Raw genomic sequence first — 25,310 nt, 5'->3', positions numbered from 1 at the left:
CTGGTCCCTGAATTCTCTCAGAGGGGCTGCCTCATAAAAATGCAAAAAGATGCAGTGATTCAACGACACGGCGTTAGTTCATGTGAGAAATGTTGGCAGTTTGTGAAAAGCAGCCTCAAGTTCATTTTAAAATGTTTTGCCTTGAGATGTTATTTCTCTGTGACTTTCAGTAAGTTTATAGAGAGCTGAGCCCCCTAGGGCTGTTGGGAGACATTTCTCAGTGCCTGCCTGTGCACACCAAGCTCAGAAGATCCCAAACGAACTAGCCCCCTCCTCATCCTTCCAGATCTCTTCTCTCTCTTTTATTCTGGACCTCAATTCTTTGCACCCCTTTTCCTCCCAAGCATTTAGCTCTCAAACCTTAGTGATGTGGTTTCATTCTCTTTCTTTCCTCTCCTATATCACTCTTTGCAGTTTTTTTTTTTTTTTTAAGTTCTGTATAAAGTGCTTTATTCTGTAGTACTTTGGTGCTCGATTTGCATGTGTGTGTATGTGGATGATATATGAGAATCACTCAGAAATTTTTCAGCATTCACGTGCTAACTACATTTACTATTTCCTATGTGGCAGGCAATGCTCTAATTGATTCAAATGGATTAATTTATCTAATCCATGTAGCCCTGTGATTTACTGTCATTGTACCAGTTTCATAGATGGAGTGACATCTTGCCCAAGAGCACATAGCTAGCAAGTGGGATTCAAGCCATTGCTTGTCCACAGGGTCCTTGCTCTAACAGTGACCTAATGCTACAGGTATCCACTGAAAACCATGGAGAGTCTGAAATGTTTCCTTTTGGGGTGTGACTGGCATGCTGCTGCTAAGTCGCTTCAGTCGTGTCCGACTCTGTGCGACCCCATAGATGGCAGCCCACCAGGCTCCCCTGTCCCTGGGATTCTCCAGGCAAGAACACTGGAGTGGGTTGCCATTTCCTTCTCCAATGCATGCATGCATGCTAAGTTGATTCAGTCATGTTTGACTCTGTGCAACCCCTTGGGCAGCAGCCCACCAGGCTCCTCTGTCCCTGGGATTCTCCAGGCAAGAACACTGGAGTGGGTTGCCATTGCCTTCTCCAACCTGTTACCTAGATGCCAGTAAAAAATGGAAATGTCCTGGTGGTGGTTTAGTCACCAAGCCTCATCCGACTCTTGTGCATATGCATACTGAAAAACTTCCCCAGGCCGCTATGATATGCTCCCAGCACAATGGTGCTCGATTTCTGATGTAACATTTGAGAAAAGTGTTTTATATACTACAAGCTCATGTTAGCTCGATGAAAGACATCTCCCCAAAAATGTCCCTCACTCTCTTCAACATGATATGCAAAACTGTAAAATCTGTCAGGGAGGACACTCTCTGGAATTTCTAAAGGATTATTAACAGAAAATATAGCAAGGCAAAAAGAGCACTATATATAAATCGTACGTCAGCATTTTGTAACATCTGGCATTCTTAGTGTAACTGGAGTGTGACTTTTCCATTGGATTGGCCAAAAGATTTGTTCAGGTTTTCCATAAGATGTTATAGAAAAACCCAAATGAACTTTCTGGCCAATTCAATACATACACACACACAAAATATTTCAGAAGGAAGTGAAGGAAGCAGAACCACCGGCTTTTTAATAAATTATCCCTGAAGAGCTGCTCTCTGATGATGCATTCTGCTCCAAGAAGCAGCTCTCCTGGGTTCATCTCCTCCTTCCCCTCCACATCTCTGTTTCCTACCCTGAGCATCTCTCCCCTCCACTCCTCCTGCACCTGGTCCTCGTGAAGCCCTCCTCAGTCCTGGCCTCCGCCTCCTCTTGAACCCAGAGTGGCCTTTCCAAAGCACGGGAAATGTCACTCCTCTCTTCAGTTCAGTCAGTTCAGTTCAGTCACTCAGTTGTGTCCGACTCTTTGTGACCCCATGGACTGCAGCACGCCAGGCCTCCCTGTCCATCACCAACTCCTGGAATTTACTCAAACTCATGTCCATTGAGTCAGTGATGCCATCCAACCATCTCATCCTCTGCCATCCCCTTCTCCTCCTGCCTTCAATCTTTCCCAGAATCAGGGTCTTTTCAAATGAGTCAGTTCTTTGCATCAGGTGGCCAAAGGTGGTGTCTCTTCAGGCCCCCACTATGGCTGCTATAGGAGGACCTCTCCAGTGTTTATCCCCAACCCGAGAAACACAAGGGTCTGTATGCACAACAAGGGCTTGAATGGCAGCGATGCTCAGCTCAAGGATTTACCTTCATCTGGATTTGGCTCTGCAGGCAGACCCTCCACTGAGACTCACTGGGCAGGACTTCCGGATCCTCCACTAGCTTCCTGGTCTCTGTCACAAATCTATCTTGGTCTCCAACCAAGTTTGTCTGAACTTTCCCCAAGGACCCTCTCAAACCTCTGTGACCCTGCTCTTCACCTTAACACCCTTCTTCTGCTTCTGCCTGATGAAGCTCCATGCCCCCCTCACCCCAGGGGAAAGGCTTCCCTTCCTTTAATAACCCTGTTTAGAAGGAACAATCTGTCTCTTGAGCCTTTAATTCCTCTGCCTTGACCTGTAATCCATGGTTGACGGCAGTCTCCTTACTAGATTCTAAAACCCTTGAAGACAGGCTTCCTAGCATATAAGACTTTGCATCTTAGGCCCTTGCCTAAGACAGAGGGCCCATAACCAATGAACTGAGTTTCTGAACCTCTGGCCCTTAGGGGTGGGAGTAGGACTAATAATTGGTAAGTTGGCAGGGTCTGTGCTGGAACCTTCAGCTGGGCCAGAAAGTCTCGAAAGTGCCCCACAACAATGGCTTCTTCCAGGTACACAGCAGCCTGCTGCCAGGAGGGATTAAAGAAAGGTCTGTTGACAATGCCCAGGAGTGCCAGGTCTCCTGGCACCCTCTTAGCTGTCCCATCCCTAAATAGCTTGACAGTGTTATCAGAGAAGAAAGGTGCTTTCTGAGAAAGGCAGGCCCCTAGGTGCTCGTGGCATTTTGTAATGAGGACAGCACTCTGGGATCCCTGTGACCAGGGGGCCACCTTGGGATCTGGGGGACAGGAATTCACGGAATTCACTCATTTTAGAGTGAGTCCTCGTGCTTGGAAAGTGGGTATGGCAACCCACTCCAGTGTTCTTGCCTGGAGAATCCCATGGACAGAGGAGCCTGGTGGGCTACAATCCATAGGTTGCAAAGAGTGAGACATGACTGAAGCAACTCAGCACACACGCATGCAAGTGAGGCAAATTTCTTTCCTAGAAGTGTGTCCACGCAGATTTCCTTTGGCCCTAACATCTTCTTCATCAAAGAAAGTGAGCCTTTGGTTGATAAGTCACCCAGATGGATTCTCTCAGGTCAATGGATGGCTGGGGAGGGTCCACTCAAAGCAGAACAATGGTCCTTCATTTTTTTTTTTTTTTTGGCAGCGCCGTGCGGTACACAGAATCTTAGCTCCCCAGGGATTGAACCTGTGTCCCCCTTCCATGGAAGCGTGGAGTCTTAACCACTGGACCATCAGGGAAGTCCTGACAGTCCCTCATTTTTAAAAAGGACTTCTTTGGCTGTTTCCACTTAGTAGATTTACTTCCAACACAGCTTCAAGAATTCCAGCCACTAGAGAGGACTCTGTGTTCCATAACGAATGTTCTAAGCTTTGCTCTTAAATAAGAGTCTTCAGTACAAAGGCGCGTGGCTGTTTATTTTTCCAAAGCCCAGAGTATGTGATTTAGTGAGCTTTCAGGTAGTCATTGGTGGAGGGCACCCTTGGCTGGCTGTCAGCACTTGGAACCACAGCTGGCATAAAAGGTATAGAAACAGCCTCTCACGTTCTGTGCTGGTCAGTTTAAGGGGACTCAACGATGAGAAGGTTCTGTACACAGGCCAATTCTTCTGATAGCATGTCATCTGAATTTTTGTTCCGATCTTCTCAACAAGCACCTTCTGGATGGTTTTCTTTTCTTCATTCTCTTTTCCTGTTTAGTTCACTCCTTCTTTAGCTTCTAGTTCCAGGCAGATCTTCACGACAAGAAGGAATTCCGATCAACTAACCAGAAGCAGAGACCTAAAGCTGGCTCCCCCTGGGAAGAGGACAGGCCAATCCTCACCCACTCACACCTGAACAGGCACCTGCAGTCAGAATGTGGGCAGCAGACTGGGGGACCTGGTCCTTGGCTGGTCTGTCTCGAGTCTTCTCCAGCCCTCCTTCTGCTCATGAGGCAGGGTGCCCCAGACTCTTCAGTCATCCCACGCCCTCCTTCCCCACCCATGCGCTCTCTGCACGTGGGTAGGCCTGGATATCACACAGCACACCCTGTCCATTCATTCTGGCCCGGCTGCCCTGTGTGATTGGTGCGCTCAGATGTTTTCAAGCCCTGTCAGTCTCCTCATCTTGGTACAGAAATTGTGCCGAGATATCCAGAGGTAGAGCCGGGGGAAGCTTCCCCTTGACAACACCTGGCTACTTGGCTGGGCACAGTGGGCATTTGGCAGTCCTGGATGAATCCAGGCTTTCTCAGTTGCCTGGCATGTCAGGCTCCCTGCTATCCTTGACCTGCCACGTTGTGATGGGAGAACTGGGAACTCTGAGCTCCCTCTGCATAGGGGCAGGAACCGAAGCCTGAGACCAATTCTGCATTCTGTGATTCTTTGTCTTTTTCCTTTGGCCCTGAGTAGGCTTTATGCTAATCAAATATCAGCTCCTTTGTGCTTTGCAGCTTTTTCTCAGTGGTCTCCTTCTTAGTATCCTAAGTAAAGGTGACTGCAGGATCCATCAGAACTCACCAGAAAGAACCATTATGGAGATGAAGCCATCAGGCGATGTTATCACAAGCAGGTTTCACTTTAAGTCAATGGACCACGTTAAACCACAAACCCCTCTTTCAACACTAATAAATTACAAGGTGCTTCTTTGCATCACAAAATTATTAATTGGTTTCTTTAAAGCAGTGGTTATTATCCTCTAGTGAGAGCGACCTCTGTCCCCCCAGAAAACAGTGGCCTGCATGAAGCTTTTAACAATTTTGATAGTTGTTGGTTCTGAGACCCCAGGAAGGTCATTCCTGAGTACTCTGGTCAAGCATGGAGGCCAGTTGGGAATCTCTATGATCTCTGTGTTTGAGAGACATATGACTTGGGTCACTTGGATAGGATCTGATGTCTCTGCTGTCTACACAAAATACTCATGCATTTATGACCACACAAGGCAAAGCACACGAGCAAGGAGAGAATGGGCTCACCTGTACACCAACACTTCTTGGATATTGGGTGTAATTTGCTTTTCATATATAGCTTTCACATGGTACATTGTTAAGGAGAAAAATGTACGTACCTCTCCACGCCGCTCAGTTTCCACTTGTGTTTCCGAGACATCAGTAATCCCCCACCCCAAGCTGCCTGGAAAAAGAAGGGCATACAAAGCAAAGGCAGTGTTTTTTCATTGCCTGGATTTCTAGAGTTTGGTATCTTTCAAAACAGTAAGCATTGCATGGAGTGAAAGTTACAGCCTCAACCCCAGATAACTTGGGGATTGGCACTAGACTTCCAAAGGTTAACTTGGGGGGCTATTCTAAGGTCTCAGGCTCCATCCCACTTTTATATGGGTGTCAGAAGCCAAACACTTCCTCAGTCTGCAGGAAAAGGAGAAAGAGCTTTCCCAATCCATCAGTGCTGTGCTTAGTCCTATGGAAGCCCATCATTTCAGAACTACAAGTGCTAATATCTCCACAGTTTAGACTAAAAATGATAAATTAAAACCCTTTAAACAACTTTCACATTGCAAGGAAAACTCTTTCTGACAACTCTGAGTGCATATTATTAATATAAAGCCAAAATGACCTAAGCCAGTCTACTCAACAACGTAAGTCTCTTGCACCGGCATGGAAAGCAACTTACGCTTCCTTCGTTGATAAAGCCTCACAATGGAAAACCCATCAGCTGAACCAAGCATGGTGCTTAGTGACGATGTGGCATTGATTTCTGATCTCATCATGGGTTGTTAGCAGTTTTCAGAGAGTTGCTGATCATTGAGCCACACTTTGAGTCATGTTGGTCTAAATTTAAATTCCATTAGTTTGTCCTTCTAAAAGTTGACATCTGTTTTCATTTGAAAATGTCTTGATGAGTGCTCTCCATTATTTCTTGGTGTGACTAACTGTGGAGTCAAAACGTCTCATATATGGCCTATCTTACTAGCTGACCATACATTGGAAATTTGGTGACTCATATTTCCTAGCAAGTTGTCAAATCTATTTTCCTCCTCAGTTATACTGGTTTCTGACTTGAGTTGAATTTTTTATCCACTGGACCTCCTAGATAAATGAAATTCCTATTTACTCTTTCGATCATTCTCATAAGGAAGGAAGCTTTGCGTGTACGTGACTCTGTATTTGCATGTGTGAGACTGTGTGCATGTGTGTTTGCATGTGTGTGACTGTGTGTATGTGTGTGTGTATTTGCATGTATGAGACTGTGTGCATTTGTGTTTGCATGTGTGTGACTGTGTGTATCTTTGTGTGTGTGTGTTTGCATGTGTGTGACTGTGTGTGTGTGTGTTTGCATGTGTGTGACTGTGTGTATCTTTGTGTGTGTGTGTTTGCATGTGTGTGACTGTGTGTGTGTGTGTTTGCATGTGTGTGACTGTGTGTATCTTTGTGTGTGTGTGTTTGCATGTGTGTGACTGTGTGTGTGTGTGTTTGCATGTGTGTGACTGTGTGTATGTGTGTGTTTGCATGTGTGTGACTGTGTGTGTTCCTCTGTGGACATTATGACCCAATGAACCAAGAACTAAGTGCTCAGCTCAGGTCCTGGTCCCAGAAATAAGAATATTATCCTGTTGGGGAAGTTAAGGCATAATCAGCCTCAGATTGCTTACAGCGCATGTCATGTAGTGTGTGAGTCATGTACTACATTGTCTCTGCGATCTTTAAAAGCTTATCTATCATCATTCTGGGAATAAACGCCTAAAGTGAAAAAAAAAAAATACAATACATTTCATTCCATGAGCTCCAGGCGCAAAATGTGCAATAACATTTCAGTGGTGGTCCCTCTAGAATACTTACATCCACGTGCATCCAGATCTTATACTTTTTGCAAATGTCAGCAACCGCTAACAGGGGGTCAAATGCTCCATACACAGTGGTCCCAGCCGTGGCGCTCACAAGGAAAGGGACAAACCCCTGTGCAAATGAGAAAGCCCCAAAGAATGTAAACCAGCAGTCCAAGGATTCTTTTAAAAAGCTGATTTTAAAAGGTGGACATTCTCCTCCTATCTTACACATCTGTCTTTTTGGAACCACCAGAAGGGTTTTGACGATAACTTGGAGGCTAGTAGGAATGACGTTCGCCCTCCAGATCTGAGTTCTTCAGGCCATTCCGTTGGCTCTGCCAGTTGCCTTATGAGAACAAGCACTCCAGTTCTCAGAAGAGGCTGCACTGGACCCAGGGGTGAGTAAACTTGGTGGTGCCCACAAACCTTTGGTATATTCTAAGGAGAGTTTCTGACCTTCCCCCCTACCCACCCACCCACTTACTTTCCTAGTCTTTCTTTTTCATAGCAGGGTCTCTGAACATAATAGAGCGAGCAGACAAAAGGACAAAGGGAAGGAACTCCTACCAGCCCATTATTCCTCGCTGGAAAAATCCCTAGATAACTTATTTGGAGTCTCAGAGGATTCATTTGGGAGTAAACAATAAGCCATGATTTTACCCATCTAAGTTGACTTAGTCTGTCTGGCCATGGATAAATGAAAACTGATAGAAATAATAGGCTGCTGATGAAAAATGGCCAAAGAATGTCACTCAGTCGTGTCCGACTCTTTGTGACCCCACGGCCTGTAGCCCGTCAGGCCTCTCAGTCCACGGAATTCTCCAGGCAACTGGAGTGGGCAGCCATTCCCTTCTCCAGGGGATCTTCCCGACCCAGGGATGGAACTCGGGTTTCCTGCATCACAGGCAGATTCTTTAATGTCTGAGCCACCAGGGAAGACCAAATGAAAGCGGATGGAAATAATAGGCTGTTGCTGAAAGATGGCTGAAGAAGGCCTCAAATAGGGTGAAGAGTTTCTCCATAAAGACACGACAGGCCCTGATGTTACAGAGTCAGTCTTTAGGTGGCAGCAAAGTTTTATGTGGTTACAAGTGGTTCTAGGACCAGAATAAGGGGAAAGGATCCTGCTGCCACTTTGCAGGGGAGGAAAAGGCCTAAGAAAACAAATAATGATTTCTGAGATCCTAATAATAAAATTCATGTGTCATGTTGTTGAACTGGGAATTCTAGATGAGATCTACTAAAAGCTCCAACCTGCAGATCATGAAGGGATGAAAATGACTTTCTAGAGCTTTGGAGGAATTTTCAGCAGGTCTTCAGAACGTGTCACTTCTAAAAAAAAGTACTAAATGGCTTCCTGAAAAATAAGGTGTTTGGAGGGTCAATCATTTCAGTATGTGTCTTGGCAGGAAAACTGTCCCTTTCAAGTAACCACACACAGTAACTCCCATATACTAAATTAGCTTCTAGGGATTTTCCATTTGTGAATGCAGTCTTTCCAGTTTAATGCCAATCCTCATCACACAGGAAGGCAAGTCCACTGGAAGCTGTTACTACCATTGTGTTACTAGAACTGTTAGTGTAACTGTGTTACTAGAACTGTTAGTACCACTGTATATGGTATTTACTCAGTAACTTAGAATTTTTCAAAGTAAAGCCCATCACTCAGAGAAATAGTAATGACTGAATGAAAAAGTCCACTTACTCTTTACAAATACAACAAAAACACTTTCTCTAGTGGATGGAAACAGAAATACACACCCTCAGCTTGTTATGAGCTGCATAAAACTCCCTTCAAAAACTTACTTTTTGTTTGGCTTCAAGGATCCTTCTTTCAAGGTCAGACGGGATCATTTTCCCCCTGAAAGAAGAAGCAAATATATGTTTGCTTTGAATAATTTACTTTGTTGCCTTTACAAAGAGTTGCAAGGGGGTAAAAGTTCAACTTTAAATGATTGGTAATAAGGACCAATTGGAATCATTCCTTGGTTGTTTCCAGAAAGAAAGGCATTTCCTTCAAGTGATGCTGGACTGTCATTTCTGATGTGCTTAGGAGACGCCCGATCCCGCTGTCCACGTGTCTCTCCACTCTGCACAGAGCCTGTTTTATAGGCAATCTCCTTAGTTAGAGCAAACCTGTTCTGGAGTGAGACATTTGGCACTGAAAGCAGATTTAGAAAAAAGATTTGTCTTCCAAATCTTCCAACAAACAGACCTGCAATTGCACACAGAGATGAAATGCCAAGAAGAGAAAATCCACTCTGAAACATCTGAATGAAAATATTACGTCCAAAGCTACCCAGTTACATTCCGAGAGCTAAAACCACAAAGCAGACCAAGAACTCATGGGCTCAAATGTCAGACAGGCACCTTTCATCTCCATCCTTTCATCCTTTCCTTCCTAAAATAGAAACACATAGTGCTTTAGTTACTATAAAACCCCGCTATTGGACTTCTCCGGTGGCCCAGTGGTTAAGAATCCACCTGCCAATGCAGGAACATGAGCTCGATCCCCGGTCCTGGCAGATCCTAATGCCTTGGGGCAACTAAGCCCGGGCGCCACAACTATTGAAGCCCGCAAGCCTAGAGCGATGCTCTGCAACAAGAGAAGCCACCGCAATGAGAAGCCCGTGCACTGCAGCTAGAGAGTAGCCACTGCTCTCTGCAGCTAGAGAAAGCCCTGTGCAACAACGGAGACCCTGCGCAGCCAAAATAAATAAATTAGTAATTTAAAAAAAAACACTACTATTATAGTAATCAAAGGAGTTGATTTCTACAAGAAGTTAGAGGTGGCTAGATGTGTTGTCTTAGTCAAGTCACTTAATTTCTCTGTGCCTATTATGACCATACCTTAGCGATAATATTACTTATGGAGTTATGAGGGTTATATGAGTTAATAGATGAAAAATTATTTTTAAAAGTGCTTGGCATTTAGGAAGTATTCCAGAAAAGAGAGCTTTGATTGTTGAGGTTTTTATAATGCATTATGGCATTCCTACCTCAAGACTCTGGAGGGAAAAACCAAGCAAAGGACAGAGTAGCTACCTGTACGTTACTGGAGGCATGAACGATTTTTTTGAACCAAAAGAACTCTTCTGAGGTTTCTACACTGCTAAACTTTTCACATTGGGGTCACTGATCTAGGTTTGTAAAACGCAGCTTGGAAAAATAAGTGATGGGAAGGAGGTTGTCACCTTAAGCAGCTGGGAATGCTACCAGCATCGAGGGGACAGTCAGTGAGGTTTGGAGTGTGCCCTTAGACTCACAGTCTTTTGTGGGGATCCTTGTAATTTTAGGTAGATATCGATCTAGATACAGAGCAAGCCATTAGGCTACTTCATTACAGCTTCTAGTGTTGTCTTGCCTAAGCTTTCCTGACTGAAACATGTTATTTTATTTTAAACTACTTTCCTCACCTGTCTCCATTTTATAAAAGTAATTCAGGCATAGTGGGCATTGTATCTTCCACAATTTTCATTTCAAGCTGACAAAGAAGGTATTACATAATGGTTGGCATGGAAAGCAGAGGTTAGTCCCTCTGCTTTAAAAAGCATGGAGAACCACTGAGTTTTGTGAAGCTATTTTCCAAAGAAGGGCAGTTAACAAACTACTGACCAGAGACCTATGAATGCCATAGGTGTTAGTTTCTGCAAAAATGCCCTGGTCAATAAAGCATTAAAATGCAATTAATTACCTGGCAACGGCAATGGACACATCACCAGTGATTAATCAGTTGGACTGCAGTGAAACAAAGACCATTAAATGTATATTGGGTGCTGAGGGTGTGATTCTAATCTGAGCAGCCCACCTCTGGGGACTTTCTGTGGGACAGGCCTCTGAAGGAGGGACAGAAGGAATGGAGGGGCAGGCTTGTGGCAGGGGTGGGTGGGGGGCGTGGAGAGTTCTGGAAGGCCCTTCACACCCCACATGTCTCCCTACACTTCACAGCTTGGCCTGGGAGCATCCCTGAAAGCTGTGATTTTATTTGCAAAAAGTGGAAACAGAGACACAGGCATAGAGATCAAACACACGGATATCAAAGGGGAAGTGCAGGGGTGAATGGGGAGATTTGGATCGACATATATACACTATTGATATCACGTTGGAAACAGGTAACTAGTGACAACCTACTGTGCAGCACAGGGAACTCTACTCAGTGCTCTGTGGTGACCTAAATGGGAAGGAAATCCCCCAAAGACGGGATATATGTATATGTATAGCTGATTCACTTTGCTGTATAGTAGAAACTAACACAACATTATAAAGCAATTATACACCAATAAAGAAAAGAAAAAGAAAGTTGTGATTTTTCGGCCTCTCTTAGATCTCTATGCCAAAACACCTTGCACCACCATGATAAAAACAAAAGGTTCACATTTCAGAGGAAATTCAGGTCTTATATTTCCCTTTGAAACTAAGTTTTAAGTACTTTGAAATTGCAAAGGTGCTTTTGTTGATAAACATAAAATTGAGAGGAGATTTTCAGAAACTGTTTGCAAGTCTCAAATGTTACCTAGTCTACCATGACTAACCTCCTCTGCCTTGGAGAGTTCTGGGGAGACTGACTTGACAATTGCTATTTGCTCACTAATCACATCTAGATATTTTGTTAACCCTTGGCAGTAAGATCACACAGAAAAGTCACAGATAGGGAACATCAGAATTGGGAGGGGCCCAAGACCTCATTCTCTTTTTCTCAATGATTGTCTCATTTCTCAAATGAGGAAATAGGATAAGACAGTTGCCTGCGTGACAGCCTAGGATCAGGTAAAGCCTGGCTGAAACGAGAAAGTAAATGCCAAGCTTCCAGAACAAACTCAAAGGGCCAAACATACAGGAAACCTCTTGGCAAATGTTGTTGTCTTTGAAGAAGATAAGCTAAATCCTTTGTGATGGCATTTAGCTTTCAAGAATTGGAGGTATCATTCACACCTGCTGGGAAAGCAGTAATGATCGTATGCATGCAGGCATGATAAGTCGCTTCAGTCATGTCTGACTTTGCGACCCTATGGACTGTAGCCCACCAGGCTCCTCTGCCCATGGGATTTTCCAGGCAAGAATACTGGAGTGGGTTGCCATGCCCTCCTCCAGGGGATCTTCCCCACCCATGGATAGAACACACATCTCTTATGTCTCCTGCATTGGCAGGTGGATCCTTTCCCACTAGCACCACTTGGGAAGCCCAGTGAACATACACTCTGTCCATTTCCACACGAAGGCAGGGAGAAGGGACAGCCTTGTCAAGTCATCAAGTCCAAGTGTTTGCTTCTCACAGAGTGGAAAGCTCTGGGTTTTCCCTTAACAGATAGGCTCCAGACTTCTCCAGGCATCCAGCCTTCAAACCTGTACTTGCTTTGTCCACCTGGAACCCAGAGCCTGGCACACTGCAGGTGGCAGATGGACATTTGTCGGAGGTATGTGACTAGAAGGCAAATGTTTCACCCCAGGATAATATTAATATACTCACTTTATCTTGGTGACTGATCAGAAAGCTAGTATGGGAGACTCTGTAGACAAAACTTTTCACCTTTTCAGTGATCTTAGAATTGGATGACTTTGTAAAATTTCGCATGCATAAAAATCATGATGTATGTCTTCAAAATGCATATTCCTTGGCCCTGATCTTAGGGACTTTGATTCAGAAGGTCAGTGATAGGGCCCTGGAATTAATTCATTCTACAAATATCTACTGAAGACTCACTATGTGCCAAACGCTATTAGGGGTGCTGGGGCACCAGGTAAACAGGCCAGTTTCTACTCTCGGGGCTTACATCCTAACAGAGGAGACAAACAATAACAAGTGAAAAAACACGCATAGCAATCCGCATTTCTAACAAGGAGACTGTGGCACAGGCAGACCTAGGTCCACGTTGAGAAACGTCGCTTTAGAAATGGAAGTTTTATCCTGGCAGGATTTCCATAACTGTGTAACATACTAGCCAGGCACTTTTCACAGGACCCAGGCTTTTGAGCCATCACAGACGTAGGGCAGCTAGCAGAAGGAAGTCCGGCCATGACTTTGTGCGTCCCCACCTGCCCACGTGCTGTGAGGAGGAAGAGAGCCTCCAAACTCCCCAACAGGCTCCTCCGAGGATTAGAAGCTCTCTGGCAGTCCTAGCTTTTCCAGACAAGCATCTTTTCATGCAGGGAAGCTTTAGATGGCAGCTGTTGCATCCTGTATGTCTGGTTTAGAAGTATTTCCATAGCAAAATGTGTATCTTTTACCTTTAGGTATGCAGCAGCCTCTAAGCACCCAGTGAAACAGTGGCTGATGCTCTGCAGTGTTATTCTCTGTTAGGTGCCAGTGTTTAAGAAAAAAACTGCCATTAAAAGGGAGGACTGTTGAACCAGACTGCTGCTTTGGATGAGGCAGTTTTACATGGAGATTCTTGATTTTGATAGTCTTTTAAAAATGTATATGATGGAGACTTTCCTAGCCATATAGTGGTTAAGACTCCATGCGTCCACTGCAGGGCGCACAGGTTTGCCCCCTGGTTGGGTAACTAAGATTCCACATGCCATGCAGAGTGGCCAAATAAAAAAATTTTTTTTTTTAATTTAAAAAGCAAAATGTGTCAGAATGGGTTAAAAAAACCTAAGCATGAAAAATAAGTATTAAAAAATTCATATGATGCTCTCATAATGTATACAGAAGTCAAAACCTTATGTTGTACACATGACATTTTTATAACTATGATAAACCAAGGTTATCTCAATAAATTAAAAAAATTTTTTAATTCATATGATGCTATTGGGTCAGAAAGCTTGATGAAGTTGCCTGAGCAAAATCCCACACTGCCAGCTAGAGCCATCAGCAGGAAGAATCTTCTCTTTGAGGAAAGAAACAAATGACACAGATTACACTGTGCTATACAGATTCATGGTTATCTTCCCATGGCTGTGAAGGGGAAAACGATCTTACCCAAAGAAGCCCATTACTGGGGAGTGTGATGCTCTGGGCAGGTCACAAATCGGGTGCTTGAGTCTTTGGTGACTCTGCTCATTGACCCTGGTGAACTATAATAATTCTATCAGCCTAAGAGCTGAGAGCTTGGCTCTGTTCACAGAGATTTGTGTGCGAAGAAGAAAGCATGCGTGATCCTTCCATTAGAAATTGCCTAATGTTACACCCACTGTTAATAGCAAAAGCCCCCAGCAGTGACGAGGAACTACCAGTTTTAGAAGCAGTCACTGCACTGTGCCTTACTCCTGATCTCCGCCCCTCAGGTCAACTCTGCTGCTGCTGCTGCTGCTACTAAGTCACTTCAGTCGTGTCCAACTCTGTGTGACCCCATAGACAGCAGCCCACCAGGCTCCCCCGTCCCTGGGATTCTCCAGGCAAGAACACTGGAGTGGGTTGCCATTTCCTTCAATGCATGAAAGTGAAAAGTGAAAGTGAAGTTGCTCAGTCATGTCTGACTCTTAGCGACCTCACGGACTGTAGCCTACCAGGCTCCTCCGTCCATGGGATTTTCCAGGCAAGAGTACTGGAGTGGGGTGCCATTGCCTTCTCCACAGGCCAACTCTACAAGAGACTTATTACTGTGTTACAAGGGGGCTAAAAGGTTGATGACTTTTTTGGTCCAAGGCCAACAGGGTATCATGTATATTGGTCAGACATATTTCCTGTGAGGTTTAATAGCAATTTACTAATAATTTAGGTAAGTTAAAGGGAACCCTGAAGGGAGGAGCAAGAAATGGAGAAATCAAAGAAAGTGGAAGAGAATGCTGGAGAGAATTTTCTGAAAGTACCTGAACGTCCATACTGATAACATATAATAGAGACAGACAGATAGACAGACAGAGATAGAGCAAGAGAGATGGAAAAAGAGAGAAAAAGGAAATTCTTCCTTCTTTTAGCATCATCAATGGATGCTAAACTAGTGAATGAATGTTTTAGGAGGGACATAGTATTTATATATAGTCTCAAAGCATTCCCCTGAAATGGCAACCCACTCCAGTGTTCTTGCCTGGAGAATCCCAGGGACGGGGGAGCCTGGTGGGCTTCCGTCTATGGGGTCACACAGAGTCAGACATGACTGAAGTGACTTAGCAGCAGCAGCAAAGTAGAGAACAGTCATTTTACAGTGGAGAGACCTTCCTGGAATTCCTGCCCAAAATGCATTGCCTGAATCTAATCATAAGGAAATGTCAAATAAACCCAAATTAAGAAATATTCTGCAAAATAAATGATCTACACTCATCAAAATATCAATGTCATGATAAACAATGGAAGGATGAGGACAAGTTCCAGATTAAAGGGGACTAAAAAGGTGAAAACTAAGTGTCACCTGTGAACCTGCACAGGAAAAAAAAAATAGCTCTAAGGGGACAATAGAGGATGAGATATTTGGATGGCATCACTGACTCGATGGACATGAGTTTGCACAAACTCCGGGAGATGGTGAAGGACAGCAATGCCTGGCGTGCTGCAGTCCATGGGGTGGCAAAGAGTTGGACACAACTGAGTGACTGAACTGAACTGAAAGGATAGGATTGGGACAATTGATGAAATCTGAATAGGGCGGATAGATTAAAGATTAGTCTGCGTCAATGTCAAGTTTCCTGATTTTGGTAACTGGACTATGATTAGGTAAATTAATATCTTTGTTATAAAAAAAAAATGCACATTGAACTAGACTTCCCTGTTGATCCAGTTGTTAAAACTCTGCTTCCACAGAAGGAGTCATGGGTTCGATCCCTGGTCAGGGAAATGAGATCCCACATGCTGCACGCCATGGCCAACAAACAAACAAAAACACACACTGACACATTAATGGATAAAGGGAAATGATGTCTGCAAGGAATTCTCAAGTGATTCAGAAAAAATTATATCTATAATATACATATATTAATGTATATAATATTGTAATGATTTCCTGATGGCTCAGTGGTAAAGAATCCACCTGCCAATGCAGGAGACATGGGTCTTATCCCTAGGTCGGGAAGATCCCCTGGAAAAGGAAATGGCAACCCACTCCGTATTCTTGCCTGGGAAATCCCACTGGAGCGAGGAGCCTGGCAGGTGACTGTCCATGGGGTCGCAAAGTGTAGGATATGCTTTAGCAACTAAACAATACTGTAATATTCATTATGTTCAATACGTAATATTAATATTAAATTCCATCCACAGAAAGAAACAGAATGGTAAAGCAAGCATATCAGAATGCTAGTGACTGGTGAATTTGGGTGTAGAGTATGTGAGAGTTCTTGTTACTATCGTTGCAATTTTTCTTTGGTTGAAATTATTCAAAAAACTACAAAGTTAAAAAAAAAAGCTGGATGAGTAAATGTCTAAGAACTTTTCTAATGCTGAGGGTATCTGAACTGAAATCCACTAGCAGCTGGCCCCTTCCCCTCCTCACCAGCCCTCCTCCCTAAACCTTTCCCCTGCCCTTCCATCACTACTCCTGCTCTCTCCTCTCTGTCTCCTTCCTGTTTTATAACGTAAGATGATTTCAGATTGCTTGTGAGCTCTTCAGAGGCAGTTCCTACATAATTTCAGCCAAAAGAATAAGGAACTCACAGAGGAAATTAAACCTTGGCTATTTTTTCCATTTTTTCCCCATATAATTCACACTTCATCTCTAGCAGACTCTTCCCTGTGCAGTTAAATATGTCTTAAGCCCCCTTGGGCTTCCTGGGTAGCTCAAACAGTAAAGAATCTGCCCGCAATGTGGGAGATCTGGGTTCAATCCCTGGGTCAGGAAGATCCCCTGGAGAAGGGAATGGCAAACCACTCCAGTACTTTTGCCTGGAGAATCCCATGGACAGAGGAGCCTGGTGGGCTACAGTCCATGGGGTCGCAAAGAGTCAGGCACAACTGAGCGACTTCCATTTTCTTTCACACTTTCTTTTCTTTAAGCTCCCTTCCTCAAAACAACTCAAACCACACCACGCTGGACTCTGTCCAGCTTCCACCCTGCTTCCTCCCCTTCATGGCTCAACCTCTGGAAACATCTGGCTTTTTTCTCCATTTCCTCCTCTCTGCTTACCCTTGAACCCACTGCAAACTGCCTTCCAGTCTCAACCCTCTATTGAAACTGCTCCTGCCAAACTCATCAGCCACCTTCTTATAAGGAAAGCTGAGAGGCAGCTGTTGACCCTCATTTCATCTATTGCTGGCATCTGATGCTGCACCCACTCCACAGGCTTCCCTGGTGGCTCAAACGGTAATCTGTGTACAATACAGGAGACCTAGGTTCAGTCCCTGGGTCGGGAAGATCCCCTGGAGAAGGAAACGGCAACCCACTCCAGTATTCTTGCCTGGAGAACTCCATAGACAGCAGAGCCTGGTGGGCTACAGTCCATGGGGTCACAATGAGTTGGACACGACTGAGCGACTAATCCTTTCAGCTTTCAACCACTTCTAGAAACACTCTCACAGCCCTGGGTCCTGATTCTCCTCCAACAGCTCTGGCTGGCCCTCCTCAGTCTGCATGGCAGCTGCTCCGCTCTGCATGTCCCTGACACATGGGTTCCCCTGACTCTCGCCCAGGCCCACTCTGCACAGCTCCCATCACACATCTTCTGACCTCCAGGCTGATGCTTCTGTTGGATACCCTGACACCCTCACTTGGACGTCTCATAAGCTCTACGAACTCAGTATCTCCACTTCGGGGTGGTGGGGGGATGGTTCCTGGCTTAGAGAATAGCACCGCATGGACTTAGCTGGGAAGCCTGGTGTTCCCTCTCCTCTCACCTGTCAACTTGCACACACCCTCCCCCGGGTCAGTCAGTAATTCCCGTCAATTCTAGCGCTTCATCTCCACTGCTCCTCCCCAGGTCACCCCACCCTCCTTCTGCCCACAGGCCGTCTCCCTACTTGGGTCATATACAGCCAGGGAACTAGGATTATGCCTTATGCTTTTCTAGAACCTAGTGACATGGTAAGTGATCATAAATATCTCTCTAATAAATTCATATGAATAAACAAATGGTGAATTGAGTGGCTTCCTTTTAATTTAGTGGAATTTCTTATTCAATCCTTTTAAGACTAAATTTATTTTTCTTACATTTTAACCTCACCTTTATCCAGATTACCTATGAAATTTGGGTACCAGATTAAGACAGGGAGTTTTCCTAAGAGACCTCTTTGGCTCAGGCTCTGAGCTGATGAGTTGCTGGAGGCATTATTTACCTTCTGCTCCCTAAACTGTCCCCCTCCTGTAATCACTCCATCAAGTTCACACAATCTGTGGTGCCTGGAGGAATGACACCTCCATAAATCAGTTCTCAACCCGTTGGCTGCTGCTTAAGTGCCCAGATGATAAATGTCCTTCTGCACCTTCTCGGTGCAGAAAATTCTGGTTGATTCAGCAAAGGTATGGATTCAGTAAAAGCCTGTGAATGCCTCTGCGTCATTGAGGAACCACGTCCCAGGACTCCAAGCAAGAGGGGAAAAGAAACAGCGAAGATCAGCAGCTGGCAAGGAGGCAGGTTTGTGCCCTACAGGTCATCACCTGTTTTCAGACTTTTAAGGCGTATGTATACAAACTGCAAACTGCTAACCAACAAGGGTTGCAGATTCATGCTCACCTTTCATCACATTTAATCAGAATCACACTGTCTGTTCCAATGCCCAAGGCTGCAGCTCCCTTCTTGAGAGAAAAATGGCTCTGTAAAAGAAACCACGTTTGTAATTAGTTGAAAATAAAGTCAAGATCCTTTTCCTTGGCTGTTTTCTTTTTTCCTTTTATTTCTGACATGTCCCTCCAAAGCCTGAATTGCTGAGAAAAGATGGAATCCTTCATTTAACCTTTTATTTTTTTTAATTGTGGTGAAAGGCACATAACATGAAATTTATCATCTTAACCATTTTAAGTCTCTAGGCCAATGGCATTAAATATATTCACATTGTTGAGCAACCATCACTACCATCTATCTCCTGAGCTCTTTATCATCTTGTAAAGACTGACACTCTGTATCCATTAAACAGCAGCTCCCCATTTTTTGAAGACTCCTAGCAAAAAGACTATCAGGTATCACCACAGTGATAATGTATTCTTCATTCAAGAATTTGTGGAAGCATCCCTGGTGGCTGGCTCAGATGGTAAAGAATCTGCCTGCAATGCAGGGGACCCAAGTTCATCCCTGGGTCAGGAAGATCCCCTGGAGAAGGGCATGGCAACCCACTCCAGTATTCTTGCCTGAAAAATCCCATGGACAGAGGAACCTGGCAGGCTATAATCCACAGCGTCACAAAGAACTGGATACAACTGAGCGACTTTAACACTTCCACTTTTCACTTTTTCCGGTTAAACAAGATGAATTAAATCTCCCTAGTATAGGACTTGTCAGAGCCTTTAATAGGAAAACACACGCAGCAGATATCCAAGGTAGATCTGTTTTGCTATGTTTCTTACATTTATTTGCCAATGGAACCCCCTTAGCGAGAAGCACTCAACTTGACCTGAACACGCACAGCACAGGAGAACAGAGGCTCCTTCATGCTGGATGGTCCACCCTTCTCTCAAGCAGTGGTTCCCAAACTGCGGGATATGTCACAGTCTCCTGGAGGGCTTGCTCTTACCATTCTACTTTCTATCTTGATGAATTTGACTACTTTAATACCTCATGTCAGCAGAACCATAGGGTAATTATTTTTTGTGTGTGACTGGCTTATTTCATTAGCATAATAGCCTCAAGGTTCATCCATGTTGTAGCATGTGTCAGAATTTCCTCCCTTTTTAATGTCAAATCACATTCATTTTGGACTTCCAAGGTGGCGCAGTGGTGAAGAATCTGCCTCCAATACAAGTAGAGCAAGAGATGCGGGTTTGATCCCTGGGTTGGGAAGATCTCCTGGGGTAGGAAATGACAACCCGCTCCAATACTCTTGCATGGAAAGTCCCATGGACAGAGGAACCTGGTGGGCTACAGTCCACAGGGCCACAAAGAGTCAGACACGACTGAGCAACTGAGTGCACGTTGCATATTTATCTTATGTACACACAACACTTTAGTTTTTCATTCATCTGTCAATAAACACTTGGGTTGCTTCCACCCTTTGGTCTTGTGAATAATGCTGCTATGAACATGGATGGACAATTATCTCCTTGAGTTTTGCTTTTCATTCTTTTGGGTATATACTCAGAAGTGGAAATGCTGGATCATAAGGTAATTCTGCTTCTGAGGAGCTGCCATACTGTTTCCTTAGCAGCAGCATTTTCCTTTCTCACTGGCAGTGCACAACAGTTCGAGTCTCCATACCCTTGGCAATGGTTGTTGTTTTCTGTTTTCTGGTAACAGTCATTCTGATAGGTGTGGGGTGATACTTCATTATGATTTTGCTTCTTATTTACCTAATCATTAGTCATGTCAAACATCATTTCATGGACTTACTGGCCATTGGTACATTTCTTTGGAGAAATGTCTATACAGGCTCTTTGCCCATTTTTGAAGGGGACTGTTTGGATTTTGTTGTTGTTGAATTCACCTGGGCTTTTGCATGAAGATAACAAGATCCTGGAAATTATTTAAAAAAAAAAAAAAAACCTGCTAGGTGGTTTAGTGGTAAAGAATCCACCTGCCAAGCCAGAGACACAGGTTCAATCCCTAGGTTAGGAAGATCCTCTAGGAATGAAATGGCAACCCATTCTAGTACTCTTGCCTGAAAAATCCCATGGACAGAGGAGCCTGGAGGGCTATAGTCCATGGAGTTGCAAAAGAACTGGACATGACTGAATGAGTAAACAACACACAGTAATCTGTGCCAATCTCACACACAAGGCATCAGAACACAGCCACTGCCTCCAGCAGCTGTGTATTGTATGGCTCCCAGACTTACATTTTGCTACTCAGATTACATTCACTTTTTTTCAAGTCCAGTGAAATTATGTGCCGTCAAGGAAGAGCAGTTGGCCTGAAACCCAGCACTCTTTCATCCCAATCTCATTGGAGGGTCTATCTGTGGTGGAGACGACCATCCAGCCCAGGGTGTTATCAGGATGGAGGCATCAGTCACTGGCTTGGGCAAACAGTGCAAGTGGAAAGGCCACCCTGATGAGCGGAATCTTTGTGATTTTGGTTATGGATTCTGGCTAAGAATCTGAATCATTTCAATGGCTGTAATCACTGTGCATTCTGAAGAGCAGCGAGGATCCAACTTTGCCCAGCTGTACTGCATCTGCGAGCAGCCTCCTACTATTAAATACAGGTCATTAAGCTGTCCAAAAGGAGAGCTGTTTCCTCAATTTACATCTGCAAAGGGTGGCTGCCTTGAATTTTAATTGATGGCTCCAGAGTGTGTTCTCCTCCAATGTATGCTTTGGACTTCTCTGAATTCTCAAATGTGCAGCCTAGGAACTGCTAACACACATACTTCTAGGGGGTGTGGCTAATAAGCAAGAAGAAATCACATTTATAACAGCAGCAAATACTAGAAACCAATAAATGAGGTGTTGAATAGAGGAGTTTTAAAAAGCCCAGTGCAGTTAAGAGTAGTGATGAGGAGTCCTTAGTTAATTTTACAACCTCAGGAAGACAACGTGGACAACCATTACCAAGATACCTGGGAACTAAGAAAGTTTCGTTGTATTTGGAAAGAAGCACGGCTTCCCCACCAAAAAAAGAAAAGAAAAGGAATGTTCTCTCTTACGTAGTTACTGGATCCCTGGGTGACCCCCAAAGATGACACCCAGGGGAAAATGGCCCTAAGTCTGTTCCTACCAAGGAGGCACAAAATGGAGGTGCCAGCTGCCCTGCTGGGCAAGCACACACACCCCAAATTAGGCCCCTCAGTGAATGAGCTTGTAAGCACTGTTAAAACCCAACACAAACAGAGACTTGAAAATTCCCTGAGCAGACAAAACCAGGGTAGTCAGACAAGCAAAGCTCAATTTATCTGATTTTGCAAGACAAGTGAGGCTCACTTGACGGGTCTCTTTTCAAGGATGCCTCTGAAAATCATGAGACTTAAATCATTCTCCCCATTTATAGGGGCTTCCCTGGTAGCTCAGCTGGTAAAGAATCTGCCTGCAATGCAGGAGACCCCAATTCGGTTCCTGGGTCAGGAAAGCCACTGGAGAAGGGAACGGCTACCCACTCCACTATTCTTTGGGCTTCCCTGGTGGCTCAGATGGTGAAGAATCCACAGGCAGTGTGAGAGACCTGGGTTTGATCCTGGATTGGAAAGATCCCCTGGAGAAGAGAAAGGCTACCCACTCCAGTATTCTGGCCTGGAGAATTCAATAGACAGAGGAGCCTGGCAGGCTACAGCCCCTGGGGTCGCAAAGAGTCGGACATGACTGAGTGACTTTCACTTTTCACTTTCCCCCATTTATAGGTGGGAACCGTGAACCAACTCCCTTTCACTTCAGAAAATTTTAATGTTGTAACCAAGCGCTGTGAGGAATCAACCGTCAGTGCCTCCACATTATATAAGCTGCTCTGTAACAACCATCTCTGAGCCTCGTTGCTCGTGCTTTGCAAGGTGTCTTATTGGTGTGTGTACAATAAACTTCTGGGTTTCCCAAGTGACTCACTGGTGAAGAACTGCTTGCCAGTGCAGAAAATGCGGGTTCTACCCCTGGGTTGGGAAGATCCCCTGGAGAAGGAAAGGGCAATCCACCCCAGCATTCTTGCCTGGGAAATCCCATGGACGAGGAAGCCTGGTGGACTACAATCCATGGGGTCACAAAGAGTCCGACACGACTTAGTAGTAGCACCATAAACATATACCATCAGTGATTCACTGGTTTCTGGGTTTTTTTTCCTCTCCTGAACTTGGACAGCACTAAACAGCTAAATGGCACACTGAGGATAAATAAGAGATCTGATGCACCGGTCAATGAGAGGAAGTAGCCTTGTCTGGTCTTTAATGAGGAAGAATGGGGATTCTCAAGTGAGGGGCAATTACCGAGGATCATTGATCACTGTACCGAATGCCACACATTTAAAGGAAAAACACACACCGAAATAGGAAGCTTCAAGAGAGGGAACAAAGGCATGAAAAAGAAAGTTGGGTACCAAACACTAAGTCCACTTCCATTTTCAGGAGAGGGAACAGGGAAATAGCTAAATGCTATCTACAAATAGGGGACTTTCCTGGTGACTCAGGGGTAAAGAATCCACCTGCCGATGCAGGAGACACAAGTTACATCCCTGGGTTGGGAAGATCCCAGGAGAAGGAAAAATGGCAACCCACTCCAGGATTCTTGCCTGGGAAATCCCATGGACAGAGGAGCCTAGCATGCTACAGCCCATGGGGTTGCAAAAGAGATATGACTTTGCACTAAACAACAACAACATCATCCACAAATAACCAGTGACCTAAGAGAGAAGGAACTTGAGAGGGAAAAAAAAAAAAGAGACTACCTAGTGAGGAAGAAACAGTAAGGACAGCTTAAATGGAAGGATGCCATGAGCCTGTGAGAATACCAAGAGAAACATCTTTACTCCTTGGCACCATGTTGAACAGAACCCCTTGTTGATAAACCAGAGCAGAGCACAGCATCCTGAAGGCTGAGGAGCTTGGGAAGCAGGTATCTAGAGAGAGCTTTATCTCTCAGCTGGAAGGTCTACCAGTCATCCTTGGATTTGATCCTTTATTACCAATATAGCCTTTCCATTTGTGAGAGGAGTGAATGGGGTCTGTGTGCGTGTGTGTGTGTGCAGGCACACAGAACAGAGGTGGATGAATTATGCATCCTTACACATCACAGATGCCCAGCAAGGAAACCTTGAAGCCCAGCCTAGCCTATGACTGAGCTGGAATCTGCTCCTTCAGCCCTTCCTCTTGCCCTGAAGCCCCTGCCCCCACCGCCAGTCAGTGAACCAGCAGTCCTTCCCTGTCCTCCTGCTACTCCACACCCCTTCCTGACCCCCCTCGTTTGCCTCCTATACCATCTCAGACAAGCTGGTCGCTCTTGCTCCTGCTTCTGCTCATCAAATGGACTAAAAGAGCACCCAGTTTTGGAAAGCATCTGATGGACAAAGGAGCTTGTACTGTGGGAGCCCAGAGTACAAGCTCACTGGTTTCTGATTATCACAATTTGGTGGAGGGGAGGGGATCTCCCACCATGTTCTTAGAGACTCCATGTGAGTCAGAGGTGACATGATCTGCACACGAGGCATTTCTGTACAGCTGCCACCTTATTATTTGCACTCAAAGCTATAAGGTTACCCCACTGCGAGTCTGTGCCCTTAAGTATGTTTTAAAAGAAATGAATGGCGTGTACCAGGATTAAGTAGACCCAACGGTGGTGTGTGGTGACAAACGTGAACACCAGCACCAAGCATGTATCCAGCCACATGAAAGCAATTATTTCCCTGATTTTAGGATCCTGAGAAGAGTGGAATGAAAATGTGTAATGAAAAGAGGTCATCTGGCATGGAAAGAACCTAAATGTCCATCAACAGATGAATGGATAAAGAAGATGTGGTACATATGTATATAACAGAACATTAGCCATAAAAAAGAATGAAATAATGCCATTTGCAGCAACATGGATGAAACTAGAGATTATCATACTAAGTGAAGTAAGTCAGACAGAGAAATACAAATACCATATGATATCCCTTATATGTGGAATCGAAAATATGACACAAGTGAAGTTATCTATGAAACAGAAACAGATTCACAGACACAGAAAAAAGGTGGGGCGGGATGGATTGGAAGCTTGGAATTGGTAGATGTAAATGATAATATATAGGAATGGATAAACAACAGGTTCTACTGTGTAGCACAGGGAACTATTCAATATCCTGTGATAAACCATAATGGAAAAGGAAATGAAAAACAATGTATATATGTGTATAACTGAATTGCTTTTCTGTATAGCAGAAATTAACACAACAACTATATAACTGCAAATCAACTATACTTCAATAAAAAAAATTAAAGAAAAAAAAAGAAAGCAGTTCCTTGAGATAAAATGACCTGGCTCTAGTTAGGTAAGTTACTCTCTCATTGAGTCATCATTTGTTCGGCTGCAAGGATGAATTCTTACCTTGAGGGTTGGTGTGAGAAGCATAGGTATTGAATGGGAAGGGCCCACAGGTCGCCCAGCATTGATAGATGCTCACAAAATTGTGGTCCTTCCAATTCTTCAGCCTATCACCTAATGTAATACCACCCTGAGATATCCCTGAGTAATTTGAGCAGAATTTCAAAACCTTCAAACAAAACTAATGTCAATTCACTTTACGTTATAAAATAAGCATATGCCAAATTGGAGCATGTGGGAAAAAAAAAAAAACCTCCCCAAATCATACAAGCAACAACAGAGAATCCAAACTATCTCAAAGCTGTGACTACATGAGTACTGCTTGGGTGTTTGGGGGGAAAGTAAAAG

The 25,310-nt window shown here is 44.4% G+C and overlaps 1 protein-coding gene across 1 annotated transcript in view; it reads right to left on the bottom strand.

Moving 5' to 3' along the window:
* Positions 1–25,310, bottom strand: part of GAD2 (glutamate decarboxylase 2) — a 65,646-nt gene that overhangs the window by 20,577 nt on the left and 19,759 nt on the right. The window contains exons 8-11 of the mRNA XM_070800839.1: positions 18,553–18,632; positions 8,821–8,875; positions 7,028–7,144; positions 5,299–5,363 (exon numbers count right to left, since the gene is read on the bottom strand). Of these exons, the coding sequence (XP_070656940.1) occupies positions 5,299–5,363; positions 7,028–7,144; positions 8,821–8,875; positions 18,553–18,632 (317 nt within the window). The remainder of the gene's footprint in view (positions 1–5,298; positions 5,364–7,027; positions 7,145–8,820; positions 8,876–18,552; positions 18,633–25,310) is intronic.

This window comes from Bos indicus, chromosome 13 (assembly GCF_029378745.1).
Source record: "Bos indicus isolate NIAB-ARS_2022 breed Sahiwal x Tharparkar chromosome 13, NIAB-ARS_B.indTharparkar_mat_pri_1.0, whole genome shotgun sequence".
Classification (NCBI taxonomy): Eukaryota; Metazoa; Chordata; class Mammalia; order Artiodactyla; family Bovidae; genus Bos; species Bos indicus.
Note: the sequence above shows the minus strand (reverse complement) of the source record. Positions and strands in the feature narration are given on the sequence as shown.